Consider the following 26,865-nt stretch of genomic DNA (forward strand, 5'->3'; position numbering starts at 1 on the left):
AAAGTTGTTGTTTTCCAATTTGTTCAGCTTCTTATCTTGTTTGTGTCAGAGGCAGAGAGCCATCTAGCTCCTTACATACCCGAGTGAACATAAGAATTTAAGAAAATTGGAAAACTTTTTTAAACATAGCAGTTTTACATAGGTATACATGTGGCATGGTGGTTTGCTGCACCCATCAACCTGTCATCTACATTAGGTATTTCTCCTAATGCTATCCCTCCTCTAGCCCCCCACCCCCTGACAGGCCCCAGTGTATGATGCTCCCCTCCCTGTGTCCATGTGTTCTCACGGTTTAACTCCCACTTATGAGTGAGAACATGCGGTGTTCGGATTTCTGTTCTTGTGTTAGTTTGCTGAGAATGATGGTTTCCAGCTTCATCCATGTCCCTACAAAGGACATGAACTCATCCTTTTTTATGGCTGCATAGTATTCCATGGTGTATATGTGCCACATTTTCTTTATCCAGTCTATCATTGTTGGACATTTGGGTTGGTACCAAGTCTTTGCTATTGTGAATAGTGCCACATGGCACGTGTATACCTATGTAACAAACCTGCACGTTCTACACATATACCCCAGAACTTAAAATGTAATAATAATAATTTAAAATTAAAAGAGATTCCCTGGAAAAAAAATCCCATCTCAATCACTTTGCTCTTTTAGTATCACTTCTTGTGTGCCCTTTTCTCCTTTCCAAATAATCATTTGAGGCCCAGCTGATACAGCATATTATCCTCAAAGGCTTTGTTGACTCCAGCTACACTGTAAATTCTATACTATAAATTCTTGATTTTTTTTTTTTACCAAAAAATACCTAAAAATCAAAAACAAAAACAAAATAGCCATTTTAATAAAATTAAAAATGAAATGCTTTGGTATATATCTAACACAACATGTACATATCAGGATGGTGAAAACTACAAAATGCTGATGAAAAATTCAAAGAAGGCCCAACTAAATAGACATAGCATGTACATTCACTGGAAGACTCAGTGAAGATATGTGATCTGTAACAAAGCGATCCATAGATCCAATGTAACTCCAGTAAAATACCAGCAAGCTTTTTTGTACTTGTACACAAGCTGATTCAAAAAGCATACGGAAAGGTAAAGGTTTTGAAATAATTAAAACAATTTTCAAAACACAGAGTAATTGCACAAATCGTACCACTCAATTTTAAGATTTAGCATAAGCCTAAAACAATCAAGTCATTATGGAATTTTCTAAGGGATACACGTATAGATTAATGGATTAAAACAGAGAATCCATAAATAGATCCACACGAATATAGCAATGGAGGTTTTAGAAAGGGGTAAAGACAATTTATTGGAAAAATATTAGTCTTTTCAATTAGTGGTACTGGAACAACTGAACATCCATGTGTTATAAAAAAGACTTGACCAAAACCTCACATGTTATACAAAAATTAACTCAAAGTGGATTACAGATCCAAATGTTACATGAAATACTATAAAACTTTTAAAGAAGGCCGGGTGCAGTGGCTCACGCCTGTAATCCCAGCACTTTGGGAGGCCGAGGTGGGCAGATCACGAGGTCAGGAGTTCAAGACCAGCCTGGCCAACATGGTGAAACCCCATCTCTAGTAAAAATATAAAAATTAGCTGGGCGTGGTGGTGCGCACCTGCAATCCCAGCTACTCGGGAGGCTGAAGCAGGAGAATCGCTTGAACCCGGGAGGCGGAGGTTGCAGTGAGCCGAGATCCTGCCATTGCACTCCAGCCTGGGCAATAGAGTGAGACTCCGTCTCAAAAAACAAACAAACAAACAACAACAGCAAGAAAAAACTTTTAAAGAAAACACAGGGTGAAATATTAGTAGCCTGATGTGAGGCAAAGAGGTCTTAAACATGACACCAGCAGTGTGATTCATAAAGAAAAGAAATAATAAATTAGACCTCCTCAAAGTTAAAACTTTTGCTCTGAGAAAGACACTGAGGAGACACTAAAAAGCCAAACGAAGTATTCACAAGTATTTGCAAATCATATGTACACCAAAGGCCTTTTATGAAAATTGTATAAAGATTCCCAAAATCTCAAAACTTAGAACACATGTCAAAACACAAAGTTTCACCAAATTTTGTTCAAAGATCTAACTGGCTTTTCTTTATGATTCTTGAATGGGCATTTTTTCTCTCCGTCAACTTGAATGAGTGTCCCTATGTGTTGAGCAAAAGACGTTGGCTTATAGGCAGAAGAGGACGAAAAAAGTAGAAACAGGGAACAAAAGGTGGTTTGGTGATTTCAAAGTTGATTTCCTTGTAGGATTAAAGCAGAGAAAACTTTCTTATCGTGCCTGCTCAGGTACGATGGGCTCCTCGTTATTGGTTGCTGTGACTATTCTGTTTTTAGTTTTTTGAGAACTGGCCCGTTTCAATGTTCACTTTGATGAATGGCAGTTAGTACAAGGGACACTATTCTGATTTTGTCTGTTCTGCTGGGGTCTGGGGCCAGAGATTAGGGCAAAACAATGGCCTCCCATGAGTTCATTTAACACAAACAACCACATTTTTCAGAAGGGCAAAACATATCAATAGACATTTCACCCAAAAGGACATACGCATGACAAATAAGCCCATGAAAAACTATTCTACATCACAGCTATTAGAGAAATGCAGATTAAACCATGATCAGATGCCATAACACATATTTGAAAATGACTGAAATTTTTAACGAGATACTTGTAAGTGCTAACAAGGATGAAGAACAACTTGAAATTTCATACATTGCTAGTGGCAGTTACGAAACGGGACAACTGCAGAAAATGATTTGGTAATTACTTATGAACACATGCCATGTGACTCAGCGATTTCACCTAAGGGAAAAAGAAAAATTTATGTTCACACAAAAGCCTATGTACGTGAATGTTTATAGCAGCTCCAGTCATATTTGCCAAAACCTGGAAATTATACAAATGTATTTCCATGGGTAAATGGGAAATGAAATTTTGGGCCATCCTTACTTACTATGAAATACTTCTCAGCAATGAAAAAGAATGAACTACTGATACACACAACAATGTGTTTCAAACTCGAAGGTGTTTTGCTGTGTGAAAGGAGCCAGTCTCAACCAGTTACATATTCTATTATTCTGTTTACCTGGCATTCTTGAAAGAGAAAACTGAAACGATGGAGTACAGATGAGTGGCAGTCAGGGTTCGGCGCGCAGTGGTGGGTACAGCTATAAATGAACTGCACATGGAGGAGGTTTCTTTTGGGGAGAAGACATAATAATCTTAACTATTAATTCACCTAAAAGCAGAGCTTCAAAATGCAAGAAACTACATCTGATAGAACTGCAAGGATAAATCGTCAAATCTACAATGATATTTGGAGATGGCAACAGTCCTCTCCAAGTAAATGGTTGAAGTAGACAGAAATTCTGCAAGGGTGTAGGAGGAGCTGAACAACAAAGAAGAAATTTGAGCTGATTAGATTTTAGTGAACACTCCTCAGAACGACAGTAGATTATATGGTATTTTCAAGTGTGTGTGGAATTTTTACCAAAAGAGACCAGAAAACACCCATAAAAAATTTAAAATAATTGGAATTGTACAAAGTATCTTTTTAAAATCTATAATGGAATGTAATTCAAGATATAACAAAGGAAATGTCTGTAAAGTCCTTAAGTATTTTTAAAATAAACAACACATTTTTACTAATCCATGTTTAAAAAAATTCTTGAGGAAAGTTAGAAAATATTTTCAAATAAATAAAAATGGAAATGTGATGTTTTAAAATATCTGCAATTTAGCTAAAATGTGCCTAGGGGACATTTTATGTACTGAAATGTTTATATTAGAAAGTAATAAAAGACTCAAATATGTATATTTTGATCTCGAATAGCTAGAAAAGTAAAAGGAAATTAAACCTAAGGTGAGCAAAACGATGGGGATAATATAGACAAGAAGAGAAAAATTAATGAAATTGAGATTTCAGAAATTTTAGAAAAACAATAAATCATACTGATGGAATCAAAAGTTAGATCTTTAAGTAGATCAGACAAGCCGAAAGGCCCGAAGTCAATCTGAGAAATTTAAAACACATGGGTTTGGGCCAGGTGCGGTGGTTCAAGCCTGTAATCCCAGTACTTTTTGAGGCAGAAGCAGGCAGATCTGTTGAGGCCAGGAGTTCAAGACCAGCCTGGCCAAGATGGTGAAACCCTGTCTCTACTAAAAATACAAAAATTAGCCAGGCGTGCGGTGCATGCCTCTAATACCAGCTATTCGGGAGACTGAGGTACGAAAATGGCTTGAGCCTGGGAGGCAGGGATTGCAGTGAGCTGTGATCTTGCCACTGCACTCCAGCTTGGGCAACAGAGTGAGACTCTGTCTCACAAAACAAAACAAAACAAAACCCCAGAAAACGTGGTTTTGGAGAAGCAACAGCTTTGAACACAGCTAGAAGTAGAGGACACTTTACAGAAACTATTAACTGTTGTGACAACAACAATGTTTCTTAGAGAAGTTTCTGAGAAGACCAGATTTGCCTTGAAATGCTCAACGTGTCTGCTATGTTACAGATGCTTTCAAACGTATTAACCCAGGGGTCCCCAACACCCCCGGCCGTGGATAGGAACTGGGCTGCACAGCAGGAAGTGAGTGGTTGGGCAAGCAGGTGAAGCTGAACTCCACCTCCTGTCAGATCAGTGGCGACATTAGATTCTCATAGGAGCGGGAACCCTATTGTGAACTGCACACGTGAGGGGTCTAGGTTTCGTGCTCCTGATGAGAATCTAACGCTTGATGATCTGTTACTGTCTCCCATCACCCCCAGATGGGACCATCTATTTGCAGGAAAACAAGCTCAGGGCTCCCACTGATTCTGCATGATGGTGAGTATGCAATAGTAATAGAAATAAAGTGCACAATAAATGTAATGTGCTTGAATCATCTTGAAACAATGCCCACCCCCACCCCGTGCTCATGGAAACATTGTCTTCCAGAAACCGGTCCCTGGTGCCAGGAAGGGTGGGGATCACTGCATTAACCCATCTAATTTGAAGAGGATCCTGTAAGGTCAGCATGGAGAGTTCACCTTCTACACTCCATAGCATTTTCTGCACTTCCCTTTGCAACACCATCTATCATCTCGAGAAGCTGAAGATTTCCTCCTTCCATCTGATGCAGGGGCAGAATCTTACCCATCATCTCTGCTACCCTCCATATGACTGTTCTTACCCGAACACCTGTACAGGTGCCACTAGTCACGCTGAAAGCCGGCGTGTTCCTAGGGACAGATGCCAGACAGGAAGCAGTGAAAGGCTGGTTAATTATTCTTTTGAAACTCCAGCTGGCATGTCCGCCATGGAACCATTTTTCCCCTCCTGGGAGGAGCCCAGGGTTTGTAAGAATTCAGCTTCATGAAATGGCTGCTCCTCTTCTACCTCTTAGGAGGGGAATTTCTGAGCACCATCCGTCTGTTTGCATGTTCTGTCCCCAGCTTCAGATAACAAACTCAATAAAATCCTACTACAAATATGCAACTGACTGTGAAAACACTCTCTCAATCTTGGGGGCTGTAACCCAACCAGGAGCTTATGGGTCAAATTGGACTCTTCTCACAGCCCACTGGGAATACACAGAGTAGAATTCTCCCAGGGAGGGAGGACCAAGTGTCTAAAGTCACCGTTCAGAATGGTTGCGGCTGTGGGACTGGACTAAGGGCGAGCCGTGCGAGAACCAGGGGACTACTTCAAGGGCTAGGAATGCTCCATGTTGCAGGAAGGGCAGGCGGGTCTGCCCAGCCTCCAGGGGGAGGCAACAGTGAAGAGCAAGCAGTAGGTCAGGTCGCAGAGTCAGAAGGGAGGAAACATGATAGTGACCGGGGAAGGGCACTGTGACACGGGAACGTGCTGATGCCAGACAGAAGTGCTGATTATGTATTCGTCCCTTGTGCCCAGGAAAGAGAGGATCAAAGATGTGGATGAGCATCTGTAGGCGCTCCTACAACCTGTTTCATAGTAGGTGCTCAACAGGCAGCACCCAGCAGACAGTTCCCAGGGGACCCCCGGCATGCCATCCCCAAATTGTATTTGATGCTCATTGTCACCTTCTTTAGGCCTGCATTTAGTACCTTGGCCTCAGGGTCCTTCTTTTTGTTGCTTGAGAGACATGATGCATTGCTGAGAAGAGAAATGAAGTGCCAGTGAGGAGGTCTGCCTCCGGCTCAGGGGAGTGGGAACAGCACGGGCTCTAGAGGAATTCAGATCAGGGATCCGGTTCCACCTCTGTTCCTTACTAGCCACCTGATCCTGGGAAATGCCCAAGTTCTGTGAGCCTCTGGTTCTTCATCTGTGAAGCAGGTATGATGAGGCCCTTCCACTAGGACGGTTAGAGTGTGTGCAATGTAAGTGAAGCATCTGGCTCAGGGCCTGGCGTTAAGTCAGAAGTTTAAGGAATGGCGGATGGCTGTCATATCTAATACTATTTGACCCTAGACCCTAGCACTCTGGGATTTCGTAAATGTTGTTGTTCTCCAAGACTTACCAGAGAATATACAGCTCAGTAGGACACGGGATAATCAGCCCCAACAGGAAGTTTCGTCAATAAAATTAAGTATTTCCTCTTAGCGAATGTACTTCAAAATTTGGGTGTGCTGGAGTCTTGCGCAGCTGAATGCAGCTCAAAGCTCCTAGAATTTGAATCGAGGATCAACTCCTTTCCTCTCTCCCACCTGCTTTTTGATCCAAGACAGTGTTTTCACTTACTTTGTTAACACTTGAAATCTAGCCTTTGCTCACAATTGGTCAAATCCCACCTGAGATAACTTGATTAGAATGCCTTTTAAATACGATCAACTCTGGCTCTCCCAGACAGGCAGAAAAGCACCTGGCCAATGACTTCTGGGCTTCCCTTCTGGGAGATTCACCCTCATCTTGCAGGAAACCCTTGCAGATGATAGGTATCCATCACCTAGCCCCTGTACTGTGTTCAACCGCACCGAGACAAGAGCGCGGGACGATTTCCTTCTACTCCTGCCCCAGGTGGAGACTCTTCTCTGTTCATCCACTATCCAAAAGGAACTGCTGAGCAGTCGTCCATTCCAGGCCTTTCTCTCATCCTCTGAGAATCTGGCTCTGGCACCACCCAGCTTCAATAGAATTACCTCCCCCAGAAGGAACTGCAGTTTCCCAAAGCCCAAAAGGCCCTGGCTCAGGGCATATACACTCGACTGCTGTCATCTAGAGCCCCAAACCCTCATCCATGTCTTATTTTCCTCTAGTTCTTAGAGGACATGGCACCACCTTAATTTTAGGATTGTAGCCCCTAGACTTCACCACCCTATGGCAAAGGGGTGGGTCTGGCTTACCTAGCATCTCTACTACTAACCCGGGGTGTTCCGAATAACAGATGCTCAGTGCATGTTTGAAGAAAAAATGAGCCAGTGAACAGGAAAAATTATTCTTTCAATTTTTATTTCTCTTACATGCTCAAAGAAGCCAAGCAAATCCAGGTATACATGTATATCTTTTAATTTTACAGGAGAGAGAAAGAGGTATAAGGCAAGAATTAACTACATTTTCATTTCACTATTTCTTTATGAGCTCTATTTTGCTGCTAAGTTCAAGTTTCAAAAAAAATTATTAATTTCCCTGCTATGTTATCTTGTCCCAATTCACAAAATAACAGGGATTTCCCCATGTGACTCAAAAGCAAGAATCTTACTCCTAAATAACATAAACAGCAATATGTGTGACTACTGTCATTCATTAACTTCGATGGTGAAGTTCATTAAACTGACCATTAAAAGAACATTTGAACAATTCCAAAAGGGAGCAAGGATAAATCTCCAAATCACCCAATAGACAAGGAACCCAGAGATGACATACAGTGTGCTCACTTCCACCCACTGCCACTGAGAACACTGATTGCTCTCTTCAAACACAGAGTGAAGAATGGGCCTCATGTCACACGGGGCAGGGCAGCTGCTGGATGGGGCCCTGACCCCACAAACTTTGGCCCTGGCTGCGGCTGGTGCTCAGACTCCCTCTTGCTCCTCTCCCAAAACCTCTTCATAAAGGGATGGGTAGCAAATGGGCTCTCTTCCATTGACCATGACCAAATAATTTATGACCTTCTCATAGCTGGTTTCAGTGTGGGCCTTGGAACCCCACAGGAACTCGTAGCGCGCAGGATCACTGCCGGGCACCTGCCGGTACTCCAGGTAGTTTTCCTGCACCCAATCTTGGGTGAGCAGCTTCCTGGGCTCCCCATAGAAAATGTGCTCCTTCCCAACATACACCCCCATCACACTCAACGCTTCCCAGATAACCTCTTCAGGGGCGCAGTTGTCTTTGGTTAGGATCACACCCAGGATAATGATCAGGAGGGCGGCCTTGGGCATGCTATGACCATCACCCAGCATGCTATCGCACGAGAGGCCAAGAGCAGTGACAAGGATGTAGGAGTGGCCGGCGGGGTCCACCTCCTTCACATCGGTGCCAAAGATCAGCTGCATGAACTCGGAGGCTTTGCCGAAGATCACAGGAAAGTAGTGCTTGTAATTTTTGATGACGCTCTCCAGCATTTCTGCCTTTGTGACCGGCTCCTTGACTCGATATTTGTGGAGCAGGAAATGAACCAACTCAGCCACCTTCAATTTCAGTGCTTCTTGGAACATGAACTCCAGCTGAGCTGGGTCGACCGAGGGGCTTGGCTCTTCCTCTTCTTGACTGCTGGAGCCCTCATCGAATTGGCTCCATAAAGTGTAGTAGACGGAAGTGGAGGAGGAAGCGCCTCCCTGAGGACTCTGGGGAGGACTTGATGACCCAGCAGCAGACACCTCCTCCTCCTCCTTGCTGTCAGAGGAGGAGGTAGTCTCCTGCTCCTCGCCTGTGGGTTCCTGTGCACCCATCAGGCCCAAGTCCTCTCCTTGGGCTTCAAGGTCTTCATCAGGCTTGCAGTGCGGACTCCTCTGCTCGAGAGACATGATGACTCTGGTCAGGGCAGCAGTCAGGAGCGTGGGCAGGAGCTGGGCGATGGAGACCCACAGGCCTGGGGAGAGAGGGAGTGTGTGAGAGACTTCAGCTGAGAACCGAACCTTGGAGGTTCTAACAAAGGCTGACTTACAGGTCTTCGTCAGTGCTGCTCTGGGGCCTCTTGGGGCTCCTGTCCTCCTGGTCAGCCTGTCCCCTGAGAACCTGAAAGAGGAAGTGAGAGGGCTACTCAGCGTGCAGCTAGCCTGCAGAGATCAAGGCTCTATGAGCGACAGTAGGGGGAACGGGGCCAGGTGCTATGGGGTCCCATGTGTGCTGGGGCAGGTGGGGCCCTTGGTGCACATTCAGGGTGAACACTTCACCTTCACTGCTGACACTGCCTGGGTCTCCTCTGCTCTGCGACCTGAGGACACTGTCTCAGACCAAGGCCTGCCTGCTTCCTGGAGCTCCTGGAAGAGGAATCGAGGGGCCCTTAGGCTGCAGACTGCAGGCAGAGCCCCGGTCCCTCAGTGCTGTCAAGAGGGCGGGCTGGACACTCTTGAGTTCTACACACTTTTGGGGTGGATGGTCCCCTCTGCGCTCACTCAGGGCCCTGACCTTTCTCCTGGCATGGACTGGACTCTACTCCTCTACTTGCCTGAGAGTCTCTCAGATCAAGAGCTCACATCCCTGATATGAAACAGAAGGACATGCCCCAACCAACATCTGCCCACACCTGCCCAGGGTTTCCTCGGAAGTACAGTAAGAGATGTCCAAATTCAATGGGGTCCATGTGTCCTGGGGTGAGGATACTGCCTGGTCCTCACCTTGATGCCTGCAGGGTCTGGAACCCTCCCTCTGTTGACCTGAGGCCCTATCTCCAGGAGACACCTGAAGAGGAAGTGAGGGGAGTCCATCCACCCAGCGGCTTCCCTCAGCTGACACAAGGGGCAGGGTGGGGCTAGGTCCTCTGTGTTTGGTGAGTGGGGTCCCCTCAGTCTGCACCTGGACTCCTGGCAGGGCCTGGGACCCTCCCTCTGCTGACGTGAGTGCAGCCCCCTCAGACCAAGGCCAGCCCTCCCTGACACCAGTGATCCCAGGATAAAGGAGGGACCTCAGCAGACAGCCCTGTCTGGGCTCTCTGAGGTGACAGTAGGGGCAGGGCTAACTCTCTTGATCTGAGAGTTTCTCTGGCCTGGAGGTACCCTCGATCCTCCCTTAGGTTCCTCACCTGGACTGCTCTCCAATCCTGGGACCACTGTGTCTGTCGAACACAGGGCCTCCCTGTTTTGTCCACACACCCTCTGAGAACAAAGTCCTCACCTCCCTGAGACCCAGAAACAGAGGTGAGGAGGCCCCACATCTGTCACCCCTGCGTGGGGTGTCCGGGGCTGACCCCACCAGCTGAACCCTTCAGGTATGAGGTGGGTGTTCCAAAGTCCTCCTGTGGGTTATTCATCTTTACTCCTGCTGGGGCTTCCACTTCCTCGACCCTCAAACCCTTGAGATGAGCAGACATCTCCCTTTACACCAACGCCTCATCCCCCTGAGGGTTCCTCAACTTCCTGCCATGGTACAAATGAGCTTGCCACTTAGCACCATCCTTGATCAGGCCCCCCCCACCCCGCCCCCAGATCTAAGAACAGAGTTCACCTAGACTCTGTGGGGTGGCTTCTTTCTGCGTTGGGGGTACCTCCATTCCTCATGAAGGGGGCACACCTTGGGTCCTGCTGATCCTGGGAGTCCTCCTTCTACTGACCAGGTGTGGAGCCCTCTGTTGAATCTCTCAGTGCCCCCTGGGATCAAGGTACTCACCTCCCTGAGACCGCTCACCCCCAGTCACGTGGGAGAAATGAGAGCATGCCTCATGCCATTCCTGCCTGGGGCCACCTGGGGCTGAGAACAGGTGACACCAGTGTCTGTGAGGTCCTTTCTTTTTTGAGAGCGTGGAGGTACCTTCTTACCTTCAGTCCTCACCAAACTTCCTCCCCGTCACTCCTGGAAGACCCTGGATTCCACCCTGTGCTGACCAGGTGTGGCTCCCTCTGCTGAGCTGAGGAAACCCCTCGGACCAAGGCCCCCACCTCCCTGAGACCCGGGAGGCAGAAGTGAGGGGCCACCTCATGGTCACTCACGCATGAGATACCCAAGGCTGACCAAAGGAGCAGGTTCCAGGGGGCCTCGTCGGTCTGGGTGTCCTCTAGGTATTCGTATTTGCTTCTGACAGAATCTGGCCCCTTCCATTTTGCTGAACCAGAGATGAGTCTCGCAGACCAAGGCCAATTTCTCCCTTAGACCCTCTTTGAGAAAGTGTGTGTTGGGGGTGGAGGGGGCACTTCCCTTCCTCACCGTCCTGCCTGGGGCCTCCCAAGACTGACGGCAGGGGCAGGTTTCCTAGGTCTGGGATGAGAGGTCTGGTGAATCCTTCCTCAGGCCTCTGGGACTCCTCCTTCTGCTCACCTGAGGCCCCACTCCTCATACCACAGCCCTGTTCCCATTGACACCCGATCCCACCAGCCACAATGCACCACATGCGGCCACCGTGCCCGGGATCGCCCAGGCCAAGATCCCCACTGAGCTGGACTCCGGGGTCGCCTCTGTCCTCCGTCTTGTTCCTTCCCTGGTCTCCTAGAGGGCTGGGCCCCACCCCTCTGTGGACCTGAGTCTCTATCTGTCGGATTCCCGAGGCTGAATGAGGAGGGGCCTCGGTCTCAGATAGGGGCGGGGTGGGCCCCTTGTCCTGGGGTATTGGGTCCCCTCAGGCCTCCCTTGTCTCCCAGCAGGACCTGGGCCCTCCCTCTGTTCTCCCGCGGCCATGCTACCGATACCAAGCCCCTTCCCTCGCTCAGCCCAGGATGCAGATATCAGGATCCGCTTGCCTGACCGCCATGCCCGGAACTTCCCAGGGTCGACTGCAGGGGCAGTGACTCCCTCTATGGGGCCTCAGCCCTCCCTCAGGGTCCTGGCCCTGATGCCTGGCAGAGCCTGGCCCCTGCCCTCTCTTAACCAGTCCTGCCCTGGTCACACCAAGCTCTGACCCAGAGTCCCCTGGGGCTTAAGCGGTGGGGTGACGAAGGGTGGCCCACAGCCTGAGAAGTCCGCCCCCGGGGTGGTTCAGGGCTGGCGGCAGGGGTGGTGCTGGATTATTTGGGGCCCTCTATCTGGGGTGGGGGCGTCCTCAGTCCTCCCTCAGCGTCTCATCTTGCCTCCTCACAGAGCCTGGGCCCGCTTCCCTCTGCCGATCTTCAGCCACCACTCAGAACCAAGCCCTTGCTACTCTCTGACCCCCAGTGCGCAAGTCAGAGGCCTTACATCCGGGCACCCGGAGGTTCCCTGGGTTGACAGCAGGAGCCGAACCGGATTCTGCCACGGGAGACTTGGGGGTGGGGTGGAGTGGGGGGGGGGCGGTGAGGATGGAGGTGGGGAACCTGAGGCTGTAGGTCATGCTGGTGGTGGCTGGGTTAGGGGTGTGGAGGCGTTCAGCCCTCCCTCAGGGTTCTGACCTTGATGCCAGTCAGAGCCTGGGCCCAGCCTGATAAGCCCGACCCCGCGGGGTGGTCCAGGGCTGGCGCAGGGGTGGCGCTGTATTATTTGGGGTCCTCTATCTGGGGCGGGGGAGTCTTGAGTCCTCCCTCAGGGTCTCACCTTGCCTCCTCACAGAGCCTGGGCCCGCTTCCCTCCGCCGATATCGACCCGCCCCTCACAGCGAGGCCCCCGCTACTCTCTGACCCCCAGTGTGGGAGTCACTGGCCTTACATCCGGGCACCTGGGGCTTCCCTGGGTTGACAACAGGGGCGGAACCAGATTCTTCCGCGGGAGAGTTTGGGGTGGGGTGGGGCGTAGAGTGGAGCTGAGGATGGGGCTGGGGAACCTGGGGCTGTAGGTCATGGTTGGGTTGGGGGGGCCCAGCCCTCCCTCAGGGTCCTGACCTTGATGCCCGGCAGAGCCTGGGCCCTGCCCTCTCCTAACCAGCCCTGCCCTGGTCACACCAAGCTCTCACTCCAGAGTGCCCAGCAGCTTGAGCGGCGGAGGGAGGGGGTCGGCCCAGCCTCACAAGTCAGCCCCAGATCGGCCCCCCGGGTGGTCCAGGGCTGGGAGCAGAGACGGCACTTGGTTCTTTCGGGTCCTCTATCTGGGGTGGGGGCATTCTCAGTCTTCCCTCAGCACCTCACCTTGACTCCTCACAGAGCCTCGGCCCGCTTCCCTCCACCGGTATCAAGCCGCCCCTCAGAAGGAGGCCTCTCCCTTCTCTCTGACCCCCAGTGCGTGCGTCAGTGACGTCACATCCGGCCCCCAAGCCTGGGGCTTCCCTGGGTTGCCAGTAGGGGCTGAACCGGGTTCTGGCGGAGTAGGGGTGGGGATGGGGATAGGGGCCCTCAGTCATCCCTCAGGGGGTCCTGACCTTGATGCCTGGGTCTCGATCCCCATTCTCTGCCCATTGGGTCTGCTCCTCTGGGACCAAGTCTCTGACTCCCAGTCACATGAGGTGGCAGTGAGGGGAGGGGTGTGGTCGGGGTGACAACATTGCCAGGGTCTTCCAGGGCTGACAGGAAGGGCTGAGCTGGATTCTGTGGCCCCTCTATGTGGGGAGGGTGGACCTTCAGTCCCCTCTCAGGAGGGTTCTCCTCCTGGCTCCTGGCTCTTTGATGAAGTGATGTGTGGGAGATGATCTGTTTATGTCACCTTTGAGCATTTGCCCAGCTGCACGCGTTGCAGAGAATGGCTGCGGGTCCAAGGCTAGATGCTCCCTGGGGGGCTGCAGCACCTGTGATTGTAGGACCTGTGAGAGAAGATGCACACCTTCCCATGGGGGCTCCTCCCCAGCCAGAGCTAGACTTTGCAAACCTTTTGTCCTAAAAGATTTATTTTTACACGGAAGAGGCTGAGCAGCAGCAAGAGATTTGGAGAAGCCATGTGTTTTGAAGGTATCGAACACAGCAGAGTCCAGATTAGCGATTTTCATATTTTAATTCTCATTCATATGGTAATAAATTTTACATTGTATGTGTACATTATACATGGTATTGTACATTTTGTTTATATCTACGTTTATATACATACCTGTTTTAGACATTATATACATCTATGCTTATATGTATACATACACGCATATATACCTTTATATCATATATGTATAATTATATGTACTTACATGTATATATCTTTAGCTACATATTCGTTTGTATTTCTAGACTTTATACTATATATATGCACACATATTTTATTAATATCTACTCATAGTATGTGGCCTTCACACATACTTACTGTTCTATTCCTAGTTCATTCTTTATATTCCATTAAAATAGTAATTTTTTGGAAGGCTGGTCTTCTCCTACTAAGTTTGTTTCAGGTGGTTGTTAGCAGAACTCTGGAGCCATAGTGTCTCAATCAACTCAAATTTCCTGGTGTCCTGATACTAGTCCAGGGCTACTGGCATCAGATTTTGTGGTGCTGCCTCAGATTGCGCGATGATGTGGGGTGGAATGTTAAACACTTTCTCCTATCCATCCTGTAATCTGCCATCTATGCAGGGTACAGACCTCCTCGATTTCCCTGCTGCTCCCTGGACCCAAAACACAAGTACTAGTTTAGCACAGTCTTCAGTCATCCCCAGGGCTTTCTCTGTTTTGATGGTTTTTTTTTTTTTTAATCTTTTCCCTCCTATATTTTTCCGGGGTTGATTTGGGGAGCAGAGCACAGCAACCTGAGCTTGGTTGTCACTTTGGCAATGACAGTTAAGGCACTCACTCTGTATTTAATTTAAGTAGCACTTACATCTTTGCCATATTCTGTTCCCCATCAAGGAATATGGTATACAGATCCATTTACTTGAGATTATTTCCTGAGTCTATCAGCAACTTTGCACAGTTGCTTCCATAAAGGTCTTGTCAGGCTCTTCTTATTTACATTTTGGATTTTAATGCTGCCGTGAATGGTGTATTTTCTATTTTCCATTTTATGCACTAAGTTGGTTTTGTGTGGCAAGGCTCTTGATTTTGCTTTAATGACCTTCTGTATGATGTTTTCTGAAGTCTTTTATTCATTTGAATATTCAATGTGTCTATTCCTTTGAATTTTCTATGTAGATAATCATATAGTTAACAAATACTATATCTCTTTGCAGTCTTCATATCTCATTTTCATCTTGACATCCATAGCTCTGGCTCTTTTTCATTTTGATATTCACTGCAGATGTAGGTGGTAGTGGTGACAGCATATGTCAACGACTTGTCACTGCCGTGAATGGCAGAGCTTCTGACATTTCACATTTATGTATGCTTGCTGCCCATTTTAGGAAACGGAAGTTCCTTTTAATGTTAGTTTGCTAAACATTGTTAATTTGTACTTACACAGAATTCATTTCAGAGCCTTTTCCTGTACCCATTGTCATGACTGAATGTTTTTTTCTAGTCTAGCTTGTATGCAGGGAATTAGAATTCAATTTTTTTCTAACATTTACTCCTATTTTTATTCCATGCGTACAGGCAGCTTGTTCGTTTAATCCACTGTTGTGTTGGATATGTGATTATCTGTTTATGACATTTGCTGTGATGTGTGTGAACACTTGCCTCACAAATTCTTTTCATGAGTGCTCGGGTGCCTTCATCTGTTTATGAATCTAGGAGAGCGAGCCTGGGAGAATGAGTTAAACAATTGCCCATTTTGGATGCATTGGAAGAGTTGAGATAAGATGGTGATTCATTTTCCCTTGCCACTTGGCTGAACTGGCCTCCAAAATTTCCTGTCCTGGAATATTTGAGGGTAGATTGAACTTTGAATACACTTTCAGTTTGTGGAAGTACCATTGGTTTTATCCATTCACCTCTTCAAGGACATCTTGGTTGGTGATTATGAATAAACTACTATATACATTCGTGTACACGATTTTCCATGTGAGAACCAGTTTCCAATTCACTTAGGTAAAACCAGTAGTACGACTGATGGATCTAAAGGTAAGTCTATGTTTTACTACATAAGAAAGGGCCAAAAGGCCTTCTAGAGTGAATGAAACATTTTTCTTGTCTACCAGCTATGAATGAGAATCCCACATCCTCTCCAGAATTTGATATTCTCAGGTATTTGAATTCTATCCATTGTAATAGGTGGGTAGAGGAATCTTAGTGCTGTTGACATTTGCATTATTAGTGAATAGTTATGGTGATCATCTTTTCATGTGTGTATCTTCATTGGTGAATGTATGTGTATTTCTGCGTGTCTTCATTGGTGAATGTCTTCAAATCATTTACATCTTTAGTTGGATTCTTTGTTTTCAAAGGTTGAATGTTAAAAGTTTGGTATTTATTCAGCATACGAGTTCTTTATCAGATATCAGATTACTAGTATTTTCTCTCCATCTATATAGTTTTTTCCATTCTTCTAACAGTATTTTTTTTTTTTTTTGGAGATGGAGTCTCACTCTGTCGCCCAGCCGGGAGTGCAGTGGCGTGATCTCGACTCACTGCAATCTCTGCCCCCTGAGTTCAAGCGATTCTCCTGCCTCAGCCTCCCGAGTAGCTGGGATTACAGGTGCCTGCCAACGTGCCCGGCTATTTTTTGTATTTTTAGTAGAGACAGGATTTCACCATCTTGGCCAGGCTGGGCTTGAACTCCTGACCTCGTGATCCACCTGCCTCAGTCTCCCAAAGTGCTGGGATGACAGGCGTCAGCCACCGTGCCCGGCTGAGATTCACGGAAAAACCACGATCGGAGGGGTGTAAGTTTGTAGGAAAGAGGTTTTTAAGTGGCAGCATGTTTGCATGATTCAAACTCTGGAGGCATATGCATAAAGTCCAAGAAACACATGAGAAAATTGTACTTCTTGGAAACTAAGGAGCTCACAAATGATGAAATGTGATTCACACAGATTTGTAAATGAGCACCCATTTGTAAGTGAGCAGGCCGAGACAGGGAGATCCACCTGCAGACCATGGCTGGACTCTGGATTAATCCATTCCCATGTCTGCATTCTCTTATGGCCTCTTCCCACGTCTCCCAGGACTCTGCCACCTACTGTCAAATTAAAAATCACAGGCAGGGATACCTCTGGGTTCTGGTGTGTGGGTGTTGGGGCTCTCTGCACGCCCCGATTTCAGAGCTCTTTTGATGTCTGTGCCCAGTTGTGTCTATGGTAAGAACTTGAATCTATTTCCTCTGATCAGTCAAAGAGGTTCGTCGATGATAGCATGTGTTCTAAGATGAACACCCCAAGTGTCCAGAAAAGGCTGCTTCCTAAGTTAAAACATGACATGACATCTTTTAAATTAATTTTTGACTCCAAAAGAAAGGAAGAGGAAGGAAGGGAGGGAAAGAGAGAGAGAGAGAGAGACGGAAGGAAGGAAGGAAGGAAAGAAGGAAGGAAAGAAGGAAGCAGAGAGAGACAGAGATGGAAGGAAGGAAGGAAAGAAGGAAGCAAAGAGAGAAAGAGAGAAAGAAAAAAGGAAAGGAAAGGAAAGTAGGAAGGAAGGAAAACAAGAAAGAAAAAGTGGGGGCATAGTGGGGGAATCAAGGAAGGAAGTAAAAAACCCCACCGGATCCAGTACAGACATAAAAGCCAAACGTAAATCCTGTCCACCAGACACTAATGAGCACCCTCTAAACTGCAAACCCGTAGGACTCCTTGGTAGTATGTGTCACCTCCACAACTATCAAGCGCACTTTTTAACCCAATGACAAAGCCAGACGTGATCTCATCTGTATGTAAAGTGAAGATCCTGTTATATAAAGGCACCGCCATGACAAGGAATGGCCAGTAACACAGAGTCATTGTGAACCCTACCTAGGCCGGCAATGCTAGCAGCACAATTGGCACTCAGCGAGCAACTCCAGGTAATTTTTTTTTTTTTTTTTTTTTTTTTTTTTAGACGGAGTCCTGCTGTCGCCCAGGCTGGAGTGCAGTGGCGCGATCTCGGCTCGCTGCATGCTCCGCCTCCTGGGTTCATGCCATTCTTCTGCCTCAGCCTCCCGAGTAGCTGGGACTACAGGTGCCTGCCACCACGCCCGGCTAATTTTTTGTATTTTTAGTACAGACGGGGTTTCACCGTGTTAGCCAGGACGGTCTCGATCTCCGGAGCTCGTGATCTGCCCGCCTCGGCCTCCCAAAGTGCTGGGATTACAGGCGTGAGCCACCGCGCCCGGCCAGCTCCAGGTAATTTTTAATGAGCAGAGGTAGGATGTCTGAGGGGCTTCCTAAAACCCAGCACCTGCTCGAGTATCTCCTGGGCACTTTTCCAGGGAGGTGTGTTAGGCTGAAGTCTCTATCATGCAAGCCAAAGATGTCGGAGGGGGGTACTGGACTGCAAAGAAAGAAAAAGGACGGAGACCATGAAGACTTTTTTGTGCAGTCAGAAAATTACTCATTTTCTGACACATTTATTGACCAGCACATATTCTGCCCAAATGCTCCCCTCTATGTGCTCTGGTCTGCGTAGTCTGGGTACGCCTGGGGCCCATCGCTAGCTGGCATGTACTGTGACGTGCGGTGGCTGTGGGGGCAATGGTGGTGCAGAGCTGGGAGACGGGGGAACATGGCCATGGAGGCAGCAGGCTGTGCAGCCCCAGCAGCCACTAGGGTCACCGGTACCCAGAGATGGCAAAAGGGCAGCATGCCAGGTGCAGGAAGTCCTGTGGTGTCCATGGCCAGGGTACTACGGGACGCTGTGGGAAGGGCCACCACAGGCCCGTAAGAATTCATCTGAGTGGGAGATCCAGGGACATAGAGGAAGGGCAGCGCTGCAGGCCCAGGGACAGCGGCCACCGGAGTGACGTGAGCCTGGCTGCCCTCTGACCACCTGCCGGCCGGCTGGGTCACTGGAGCGTTGTCACTCGCCACGGCGGGATCGGGCACCATCACAGGAGTTGCTGGTGGAGCAGAGCCACTCCTGATTTGGGTGTTGGGACCTGCCGGTTCCCGGTGTTGCGGTGTGACCTGGTCATTCTCATTCGGAGACATGTGATCTTGTTGCTCAGTGTCTGCTGGTGCCAGACAGGATCCAGCAGCTTCTGGCTTGTCCTCCTCCTGATGTGTTGGTGCAGACTTGACACCCACTCTTCTCTTCATCCTCACGAGGAGGTGAGGGGAGTCTCTTTGAAAGTAAGGATGGCAGTAGAACTCTAACTATAAGTCAAAGTTTAAATAAACAAAAGGAAACTGCAAGTCACAAGGATGGACTACAACTACCAACCATCTACGCCCCTGTGCAAGAGAACTCTACTGTGAAAGGCCCAGGAGGCCTTTCTGGAAAAGGTCCCAGTCCCCAAAGGAAGCTGGGGACTGGCGTTCACATCGTCAAGGTTTACCAAGTTGTGGCGGGCCTTTCCGTCTTGGAAAAAGCCTCAAAATGGCAGATTAGGGTGTCCATGGCCGGCAGAAACGGTCTTTGAAGTTGCAGACCAGGAGGGAAGAAGATTCTGGGCCTCCCCCATGCAGTGTCAGCTGGCAACAGAATGCACCCCGGCTGGGTTGGAGGCCCTGGGCACTGGCTCTTCCACACCAGGGGCCCACCTACCAAGGGCAGCAGGAGCATCTGCACCTCCTGCGCCAGGCGCCCTTCAGTGCTTCCCCTTGAGCACCTCTCCAGACACCAGCTAGGGTGACAGTGGTACAAATACCAGACTCCCCTGGCCTGCTCACCTCACAGGGTAATGTGCTATGGAGTCAGGGGGACACAGCAACCGCCAGACGACATGGCTGGCCCCGGGGAGGACGACACGCAGATACGGCTACTTAGCACCTGTGATATTTTACACACTCGAGAGGGGCCCGCACCATCCTCAGCCCTCTCCCCACATTCACTCTTAGTTCATGTCATCTCCACCCAGAGGGGGACACAGGCCCACAGCGATGGCCCCACACCCTGCCTGAGGTCACCCACTTCCCAGGAGGCAGTCCTGGGACTTCCACCCGACCAGGCCCCAGAGCCCACCGACTTAACCCCTCCAGAGGCTTGTCGTTCATTACCTTATTCAAGATGGAGACCAGCCTTTTTGCGGAGAAAATGCGGGTGAAGGTCCTGAAAGTGCATTGATGCCGTTTTCGGAAGCCATACAAGTTTAGCTGGCGGAAGAAGCTCTTTATCGAAGTTGTGGCAAACACTTTGTGTGCGACGTCCCTTTTGAGAATCTCCTTTTCAAAGAGTTTTTGATTGATCACTATACAAGCCCCACTGTCATCCCACCAGATGGATGAAAACTGGTTGCTGCTGGCCAGTCTCCACAGTTTCTGCAGAAAGGGGAGGGAGAGGAGATTATCTTCTCCCTGGGGCGGGACGTCACCGTCAGGGTGTGGCCTTCTGAACGAAGCCTCCTCGGCCAGAGGTTGGAAAGCGATTTCTTCTGTCAGCAGCCTGAAGTTAGGGCTCCCAGTGGACCCCGGGTCGTCCCAGGCAGGGGAAGGATCTGCTGGGTGAAGGTAGGTCTCTGAGTGCAACTGGGGAGGAAAAGGCACCCTTTCCAAGCCATGATCCTGTCCTCTCGAATTTCTTTCTTCACAGCGAGCCATACTCAATGATGGCTTGTCCTCCATCTGGCAAACTTGCTAGTGCAGTGTGGCCAGCAGCACTCCTTGGCAGTCATGTAACCAGCCCCATGACATCATAAAGGGGCTCTGACTGCGGGGGGGGGGTGGCATCTCCACACCCCCAGCAAGTTATGTAATAAAGGGCCAAGGCAGACAAGTAGCTGCCCATCTGCATGTGCACATTCTGGTCCTCACAGTCATTTCAATGGGAAAGATGACACTAGTGCACAAGAGTGCCGAGGGGCCCTGCCACACCGTAGATGCAGACCTGGAGCGGTCCCCTTGTCCTAGAGCTCCTGAGCCAGGCACAACTACAGCAAAGCCCTGGCTCAGGAAGGTCAGAGCTCACCGTCTGAGTCATGGGCCCACAGACCCCAGCACATGACTGACACTCGGAAGCACAGAACAAAGGGTAGGACGGTGCCCATGGGTCAGGCTGTAGCCACGCCACCCTTTCCACCCTGTCCTAGCCAGAGGCAGCAATGTGCTCCATAAAGATCCTAACACACCCACACTGTCGGTCCCCAGCACGCAGATGCCCAACAGCCACTTAGGCAAATGGCTTAGCTGACTGCCCCACCACATGCCGTCGCCATGCAGTCCAGGGGGAGTCGGAGGCAGCCTCCTTCCTGCCTCTCCTCGGCCTGCACGTGTCCCCCCACCAGGCAGAGACCCTTCTACACCCCGGGTCTCTGCGGTCACATCGCGGTGGGGCATACAGCTGTTGGCCTTCGAGCATGTTTTGTTTTCCTTGGCCAGTGTCTCCAGAGAAACGCACGTGGGTTTGTGTCCAGCGGTCCATCTCTGCAACAGTTGTTCCTTTGGGATTGGATGCTAGGAGGTCACGGGAGAGGTGTCCATCCAAAGCAGTGTCTGTGTCACACACTGTCCCCACACACAGGGCCACCTCTGCACAGACTTCCCCGACTCGATTCTGGGCACAGAGCTCAGTGACCTTCCAGAGACTGCCACGAACCGGTGATGCCTCCACGCTTGAGACATCCTGACCGCAGGGCCCAAGACGCACTGGCTCAGGGGGTGACAGTGAGGGGTCTGCAAACAGACTGCTGATGCTCAACCCGGCCGCTGCCGAGCTGTGCGACTTGGGCACGTCAGTTAACCTCTCTCGGCCTCTGTCTCCTCCCGGGGATAAGAGTAGTAGCACCTGCTTCCCGGGGCTGTGAGGATCCAGTGGGACGTATAGGAACTAGCGAGGCACCGGCAGTTGGGTCAGAGCTACTGTTGTCACTTCACAAGGCATTTTCTTGAACAGCAAGTCAGAAATCTCATGAGCCTAAGGCAGAATCCACCTGTGGCCTCTGGTTACAACCCACAGGACTGAAAATCCTTCCAGCCACAGCAACTGGTGAATTTCCTGGTCAATTGCCACAAGTCATGAGCTGAACCCCACTTGAGTTTCAGTTCAGGCAGAACTCTAGAGACGGCTAGGGCGAGCTAGACAGCAACTGCAGAGCCTTTTGTTGCAGCGTGAGCAGTCCTCAGCTGTTGACATCACTGGGGAGCAAACGAGGACCAGGAGCGGTAAAAGGACAGTGTCTGCTGCAGATTGTCGTAGCACCCAAGGAACACTCCAGAAAGCCTCCTAAGCAGTAACAAGCGTGGCACGGTGTAGCCCAGCCAACAGTGGCATCTGCGAGGCGTCCCCTCCTTCCTCCCACTACCCCGTATACCCTGGGACCTGTGCACTGAAGGACTCATTCTAAAGGCTGTGCCCCTGCAGCCGCCAGCCTCACTCACTGGCTGCCTGTGCCAGCTAGAGATTTCTTTCCTCTGAGGCTGGCTGAGAGGACCATTCCAGTTTCCTGGGCCATCCAGCAAATAAGATACACATCATGCACGTGTAAAATGAGGAACCGCTTTATTGAACAGCTTAAGAGAGCAAAAATAGTGGCTTTAGCTACATTTTTTACACACTGAGCAGGAAAGGCTAAACCATCCCGTTCCCCTGTACCCCAAAGAGAACAGGGCTTGCTGGAGGCCAGTGCCAGGGGCGGAGTCGTGTTCGCAGCAGACTTGAATTAACCCCATGTAGGCCGGCGAGCAGTTGCCCGCGTGAAAACACCACACTCTTCTCCTGGCTGAGAAGATCAAAGCTCTTTTTTTACCCTCTTTTCAGCAAAGGACGTATTTGTTTTCAGGCAGGAGGATGTTAAACTTGCAGCCTCTGACACACGGCGGAACCTGCAGTGCTTGGAGAAACAGCACGCACACGTGAAAACATCGTGCCTACTCCAAAGCCTTCTTGTTGCTGGCAGGAGGGAAGCTTGAGACTTTCCCACGCATAGTCGTGACCCGCGTGGCCGTTTCTGCTCTCAGCAACATTCTCTAGTGTTCCGGCTTCAAGCAGCGCTTGTCAGGTTTGAAGCTAGCCACTATTCTGAGAACGTCAGAAAAGCATGGACCATCTCTTGCTTGGTGTTGCCGTTCTGGCAGTAGCAGCTACTACGTACCTGCACGAGTTCCAGGGCAGAAGTGGCAATGTCCCATGAAGGCATGGCACCCCACGGGGGGGGGGGGGGAGTGTGCCACAGGCGTCCACTTCTGCAGCAGAAGGCATGTGCCTACAGCACAAGCTTGTAAAAAAATACTTGAACAGAATATGCTGTACAGAACTAGGGGTTAACACCGCATATGAAGATGCTAAAACATTTGTATAAATACTCTGTATACAAGCATGGAGTCACTCCCATAGAAAGGGCTCATCCGTGAGGCTATGAAAAACTGCTGTCAGCATGCCCAAAGAGAAACTACTTCCACAGTAGGAACAGAAAAAAGGACTGTGCTGTGTCTAAACACGTGGTGCATCGGAGGCATAGTTACAGTTCCTACTGACTGCCCCAGCCACGACCTGGGAGTGCTGAGGACCTGGGAGTGCTGAGCGAGCTGCAGGAGGTCAGCCCTGTGGAGAAATACATTTCTAAACAATACTTTTGATTGGGATTTCAGCACCGTATAGACAGATGTTCCTTCTGGGGGCCTGGCAAGCAGCCATCTCCCAGTGGGTCTGACGGGGAAGAGGGGTACCTGGAGCCCCTCCCAGACAGATGGAAATCCCACCCGTTCTCACACTCTTCCTGGCATCCGCATCTGCTGGCACACACCCCCGTCACCTGCCACTTCCGCGTCCCGTCGTGGTGAGTGGCTGATAGGGGCTGGATGCAAACAAGGCATGAGATGGACGTACCTGGAGACCCAGCTCCAGTACTGGTTCTGGTCTGCGGGGTGAACGAGGGGGCAGAGGAAGGCGGAGAGAGTGCGTCCCAGTCCACTTAAGCTCTGTCCCCGGAAGTGGCATCTAATCTGGCATTTCGATATTTAATTTGGGAGGTGGGAGCACATACTTCCCAGGGCTCTGGGTAATGACCACCCTGGCCTTCTTTCGAAACATGGGTGCGATTTTAGGAGGCTCCGGAACTGGGGTCTCTTCGGTTTCTTCATTATCTTCGTGATGGAGATCATAGGAAATGTTTCCATATTCTCGTAGAAATGGGAAGATTTCAAGCAGAAACTGACAGAAATCTTTGCGGATACCAAACCACCCTGAAAAATAAGAATTTTTTATTTCACACACGAGGCTCAACCGACCTTCCTGTTAACTTTCTTTCCATAACAAGAAGTTTCACTCCTACAATGTCATAACATACTTTATCCAGACTCCTGAGTCACAAAGCCTGAACAGGGCTTGAGTACCCAAAATGGGGAAGAAGTGCAAATGCTAGCTCTGTGCTGCTCGGAGTGGGGTTCCCGGACCGGCAGGGACAGCGTCCACGGGGCCTAGTTAGGGATGCCATTCTCGGGCCCCAGCCCAGACCTCCAGAAACTGAGTCGGGCTAGGGTGGGCTCCAGCGGTCCCCTTTTCCTGGCCCTTTTGGGATTCTGCTGGATGCCCAAGTTTGAGAACTACTGCTCCAGTGAGTCTCAAAATATCTGTGGTGCGCAGATTACGGTGTCTTCCGCTAATCTTCTCCAGCCAGGATAAACTCATGGATGACAGTGCCACCCAAGAACAAGATTTCTGTCACCCTCTGGAATCCGCGAGGGCGGTAGTCATGCGTGGGTCCTGGCCAGGAGGGGGCCTGAACTCATGGAGCCACCTTAAAGCCACTTTCCCAGTCCCACTATTCCTCTCTGTAGGCTACTGGAGTGTCAGCTCGGTGCAAGCCCTCCCTGCTCCCGGGGGGGCAGAGACACAAACAGCAAGCATAGCCTGGGCTGCTGGGCTGCAGTGAGGCCCTGCCCCCAAACCCACTGGCTTTCCGAAGGGCAATGCTCTGGGCTTCCATGCCATGGAGCTCACAGCCTTGCCAGGAAGGCACCCTCTGCAGAGATCATTTTGGAAGTGTCTGCCTCAGCAAGCAGGTGGAGGGGAATAGAGTGTTAGCAAGGCAAGACAGGCAAGACTCGGGTGATGGCAGCAAGGATATGGGGGAGGCAGAGGGGCCAACAGGGACCTAGGATGAATCCCAGGTTTGGGTGGGAGATGTGGATTTTCCATCAAACCCTCCCGGGCCTGGGAAGAATCTGTCTTGATCCCCATTTTGCAGAGGAGGGAACGGGATCTCTGAGAGGTTGCCTGCCGTGTCTGGTTCTACCTCAAATGGCAGCGTGCACTGCGAGAAAAGTCCCGGTGCAGGCCAGCAGAACACCAGAGTTACGGCATGCCCTTCCCTTAGAAGGTCCCAGAATTTCCTCAGCCCTCACTTTCCCACACAAGCTTCTAAATTGGGGCCCTCGGGGACTCATCCCTTCCTAGACTTCTATCCGCCCCCCCACCCCCTGGTCCCACCCCAGACACACACCAAGGACTTCTGAAATGCTGAGTACATACAGTGGTTTCCTCCCTTCTGTCCAAATGTGGTTGCCATCAGCGTGATCAACGAGAGCCAGAGGGGGACAAAGATCGGGATGCAGGAGAAGGCGTTGTGGCCATCCAGTTTGTGAACCAGCAGAATCTAAAGAAAGAGACATAGTCCCGGTTGATGCCAGCACCGAAAATGGGCAGAGGCGGAAGCCAGACTTGATTAGGCAGTTCCTCCCCACCACCCCACCCCCGCGTGAGCTCCCACAAGAGGCAACATCAGCACCGCCAGAAAAAGGCAGGAAACCACCTATCCCTGGGGAAAGCTCAAAATGAGCTTTCATGTCCCTCTTCAGAGCTCGGCAATAGCCTATCCACTTGAAAAGTTCCCAGTGCCAGCAGTTTTATGGCAAACTCCTCCCGGTGTTTGTTCTAAGGAGTCAACAGCTCCCATTCTAGAATTCTCCACGTGACTCCAATACACAAATCTGACATCCAACTCTGCTTTTCCGAGAGTGGAAACTGGAGCCATACAGAGGCACCATGGCTAAAAAGGTGCACTCTTCTCCCTGCCAGCCCCACATTCTGCCCCCAAGAGAAAGGAAGGATGCTCTCCTTTCACCGAAGCTCCCTCTCGGAGACGGCTGTGTTCTCTCCCCTCTCCTAGAGTGGGCTCACTGTGAGCTCGAGGGACAGAGGCTGCCTTTCTAGGGGTGCAGAATCCTGTCAGGGGAAGCGCAAGCTTCAGGGGCTGAAGAGGCTTCCCGTGGAACGCTTACCTCAAATGTAAGAAGGGGCACGACGATGGTCATCCAGCTCAGGGCCATGGTTATGTGTGTCCTGCGCTGCTCCGCAATCACATCCATAGAGCGCAAGAACAAGACGGACCACACAATGTAGTAGAGGACCACCAGGCACAGAAAGGACATGAGAATCCACAGCGGGACACACACAACCTGGGGGTGGGTGAGAGAACAGCAAGAGAAGTCTCTTTAGAGCTTCCAACCTGGCCTCTGATGGAAGGCATCTTTAGCACCTTGCTGTGTCTGTCCAGTTAAGGCGGTCCTTCCCGTGAGACGAATAAGGACCGTTCCATCTCCCAGGACTGCTGGGAGCATCGCTCAGGACAGAAAAGGTATGGTATGTTCACTATGGGGCCTGCTGCCACCAGGGGACACACACGCTCAGTGAGTCATCAGTCCCTCTTCCTTTGGGTGACAGACAGCCCTGCACCTGGCTCCGCAGCCTCTACTCTTCCAGAGGCCCACTCTCCCACACTCTCTCAGGCTCCTCTAGGTTCTGCTGCCATCACAGCTTCCCGGGAAATGGGACACAACTGTCACCCTGTGCACACACACAAGATCTCACCCCAACAGACTCTCTTCACAGGCAACATTCCCACAACCTGCTGGGGGTACTTTGGCAACACAAATGGGAATGGGCTCCCCAGAAAGTCTGGCTGCCTGGGCTCCTAAAGATCCCTAACCTCACCCCTACCAAGTTAGTGAACTTGGCGGGTTGATGCTGGATACGTAGCTCTGCCGGGTCCCCGCCTCCACGGCAAGGGCGCATTCCCAGTATGTCCCTGTCGTACCAGG

At 50.0% G+C, this 26,865-nt stretch overlaps 3 protein-coding genes across 9 annotated transcripts; all 3 read right to left on the minus strand.

Annotated features, from left to right (window-relative positions):
* Nucleotides 1-7,429: 7,429 nt before the first annotated feature.
* Nucleotides 7,430-13,209, minus strand: LOC129530018 (melanoma-associated antigen 9). Of its 7 annotated transcripts, XM_055376202.2 has the most exons (5): nucleotides 13,106-13,183; nucleotides 10,749-10,829; nucleotides 9,317-9,403; nucleotides 9,088-9,158; nucleotides 7,430-9,012 (listed from the first exon to the last, which is right to left on the minus strand). In XM_055376202.2, the coding sequence occupies exon 5, from the start codon at nucleotides 8,945-8,947 to the stop codon at nucleotides 7,997-7,999; it is 951 nt and encodes a 316-aa protein (XP_055232177.1). In that variant the 5' UTR covers nucleotides 8,948-9,012; nucleotides 9,088-9,158; nucleotides 9,317-9,403; nucleotides 10,749-10,829; nucleotides 13,106-13,183; the 3' UTR covers nucleotides 7,430-7,996. The 7 variants fall into 7 exon arrangements, with proteins under 7 accessions (XP_055232177.1, XP_055232175.1, XP_055232176.1 ...); XM_055376200.2 differs by lacking the exon at nucleotides 10,749-10,829 and having other exon boundaries at nucleotides 13,106-13,209; XM_055376201.2 differs by lacking the exons at nucleotides 10,749-10,829; nucleotides 13,106-13,183 and adding an exon at nucleotides 12,579-12,697.
* Nucleotides 13,210-18,259: 5,050 nt separating this feature from the next.
* On the minus strand, nucleotides 18,260-20,455 carry LOC101150369 (heat shock transcription factor, X-linked). The gene is made up of 2 exons (XM_004064988.4): nucleotides 19,891-20,455; nucleotides 18,260-19,047 (listed from the first exon to the last, which is right to left on the minus strand). Exons 1-2 carry the CDS (start codon nucleotides 20,452-20,454, stop codon nucleotides 18,340-18,342), a joined length of 1,272 nt encoding a protein of 423 aa, XP_004065036.1. The 5' UTR covers nucleotide 20,455; the 3' UTR covers nucleotides 18,260-18,339.
* Nucleotides 20,456-22,310: 1,855 nt separating this feature from the next.
* On the minus strand, nucleotides 22,311-26,330 carry LOC129530020 (transmembrane protein 185A-like). The gene is made up of 3 exons (XM_055376207.2): nucleotides 26,047-26,330; nucleotides 25,298-25,421; nucleotides 22,311-24,009 (listed from the first exon to the last, which is right to left on the minus strand). The coding sequence occupies exons 1-3, from the start codon at nucleotides 26,194-26,196 to the stop codon at nucleotides 23,765-23,767; spliced, it is 519 nt and encodes a 172-aa protein (XP_055232182.1). The 5' UTR covers nucleotides 26,197-26,330; the 3' UTR covers nucleotides 22,311-23,764.
* Nucleotides 26,331-26,865: the final 535 nt, after the last annotated feature.

This window comes from Gorilla gorilla, chromosome X, assembly GCF_029281585.2.
Source record: "Gorilla gorilla gorilla isolate KB3781 chromosome X, NHGRI_mGorGor1-v2.1_pri, whole genome shotgun sequence".
NCBI lineage: Eukaryota > Metazoa > Chordata > Mammalia > Primates > Hominidae > Gorilla > Gorilla gorilla.

Excerpts from the sequence above, each read along its gene's own strand:
- LOC129530020 (XM_055376207.2), bottom strand. The coding sequence starts at position 26,196 with ATGTCCTTTCTGTGCCTGGTGGTCCTCTACTACATTGTGTGGTCCGTC. Across the intron at positions 25,422-26,046 it reads TGCCCCTTCTTACATTTGAG|ATTCTGCTGGTTCACAAACT; the intron begins GTAAGCGTTCCA and ends CTCTTTCTTTAG. Across the intron at positions 24,010-25,297 it reads ACAGAAGGGAGGAAACCACT|GGTGGTTTGGTATCCGCAAA; the intron begins GTATGTACTCAG and ends CTTATTTTTCAG.
- LOC101150369 (XM_004064988.4), bottom strand. The coding sequence starts at position 20,454 with ATGGAGGACAAGCCATCATTGAGTATGGCTCGCTGTGAAGAAAGAAAT. Across the intron at positions 19,048-19,890 it reads TGGTCTCCATCTTGAATAAG|TTAGAGTTCTACTGCCATCC; the intron begins GTAATGAACGAC and ends TTTGACTTATAG.
- LOC129530018 (XM_055376200.2), bottom strand. The coding sequence starts at position 8,947 with ATGTCTCTCGAGCAGAGGAGTCCGCACTGCAAGCCTGATGAAGACCTT.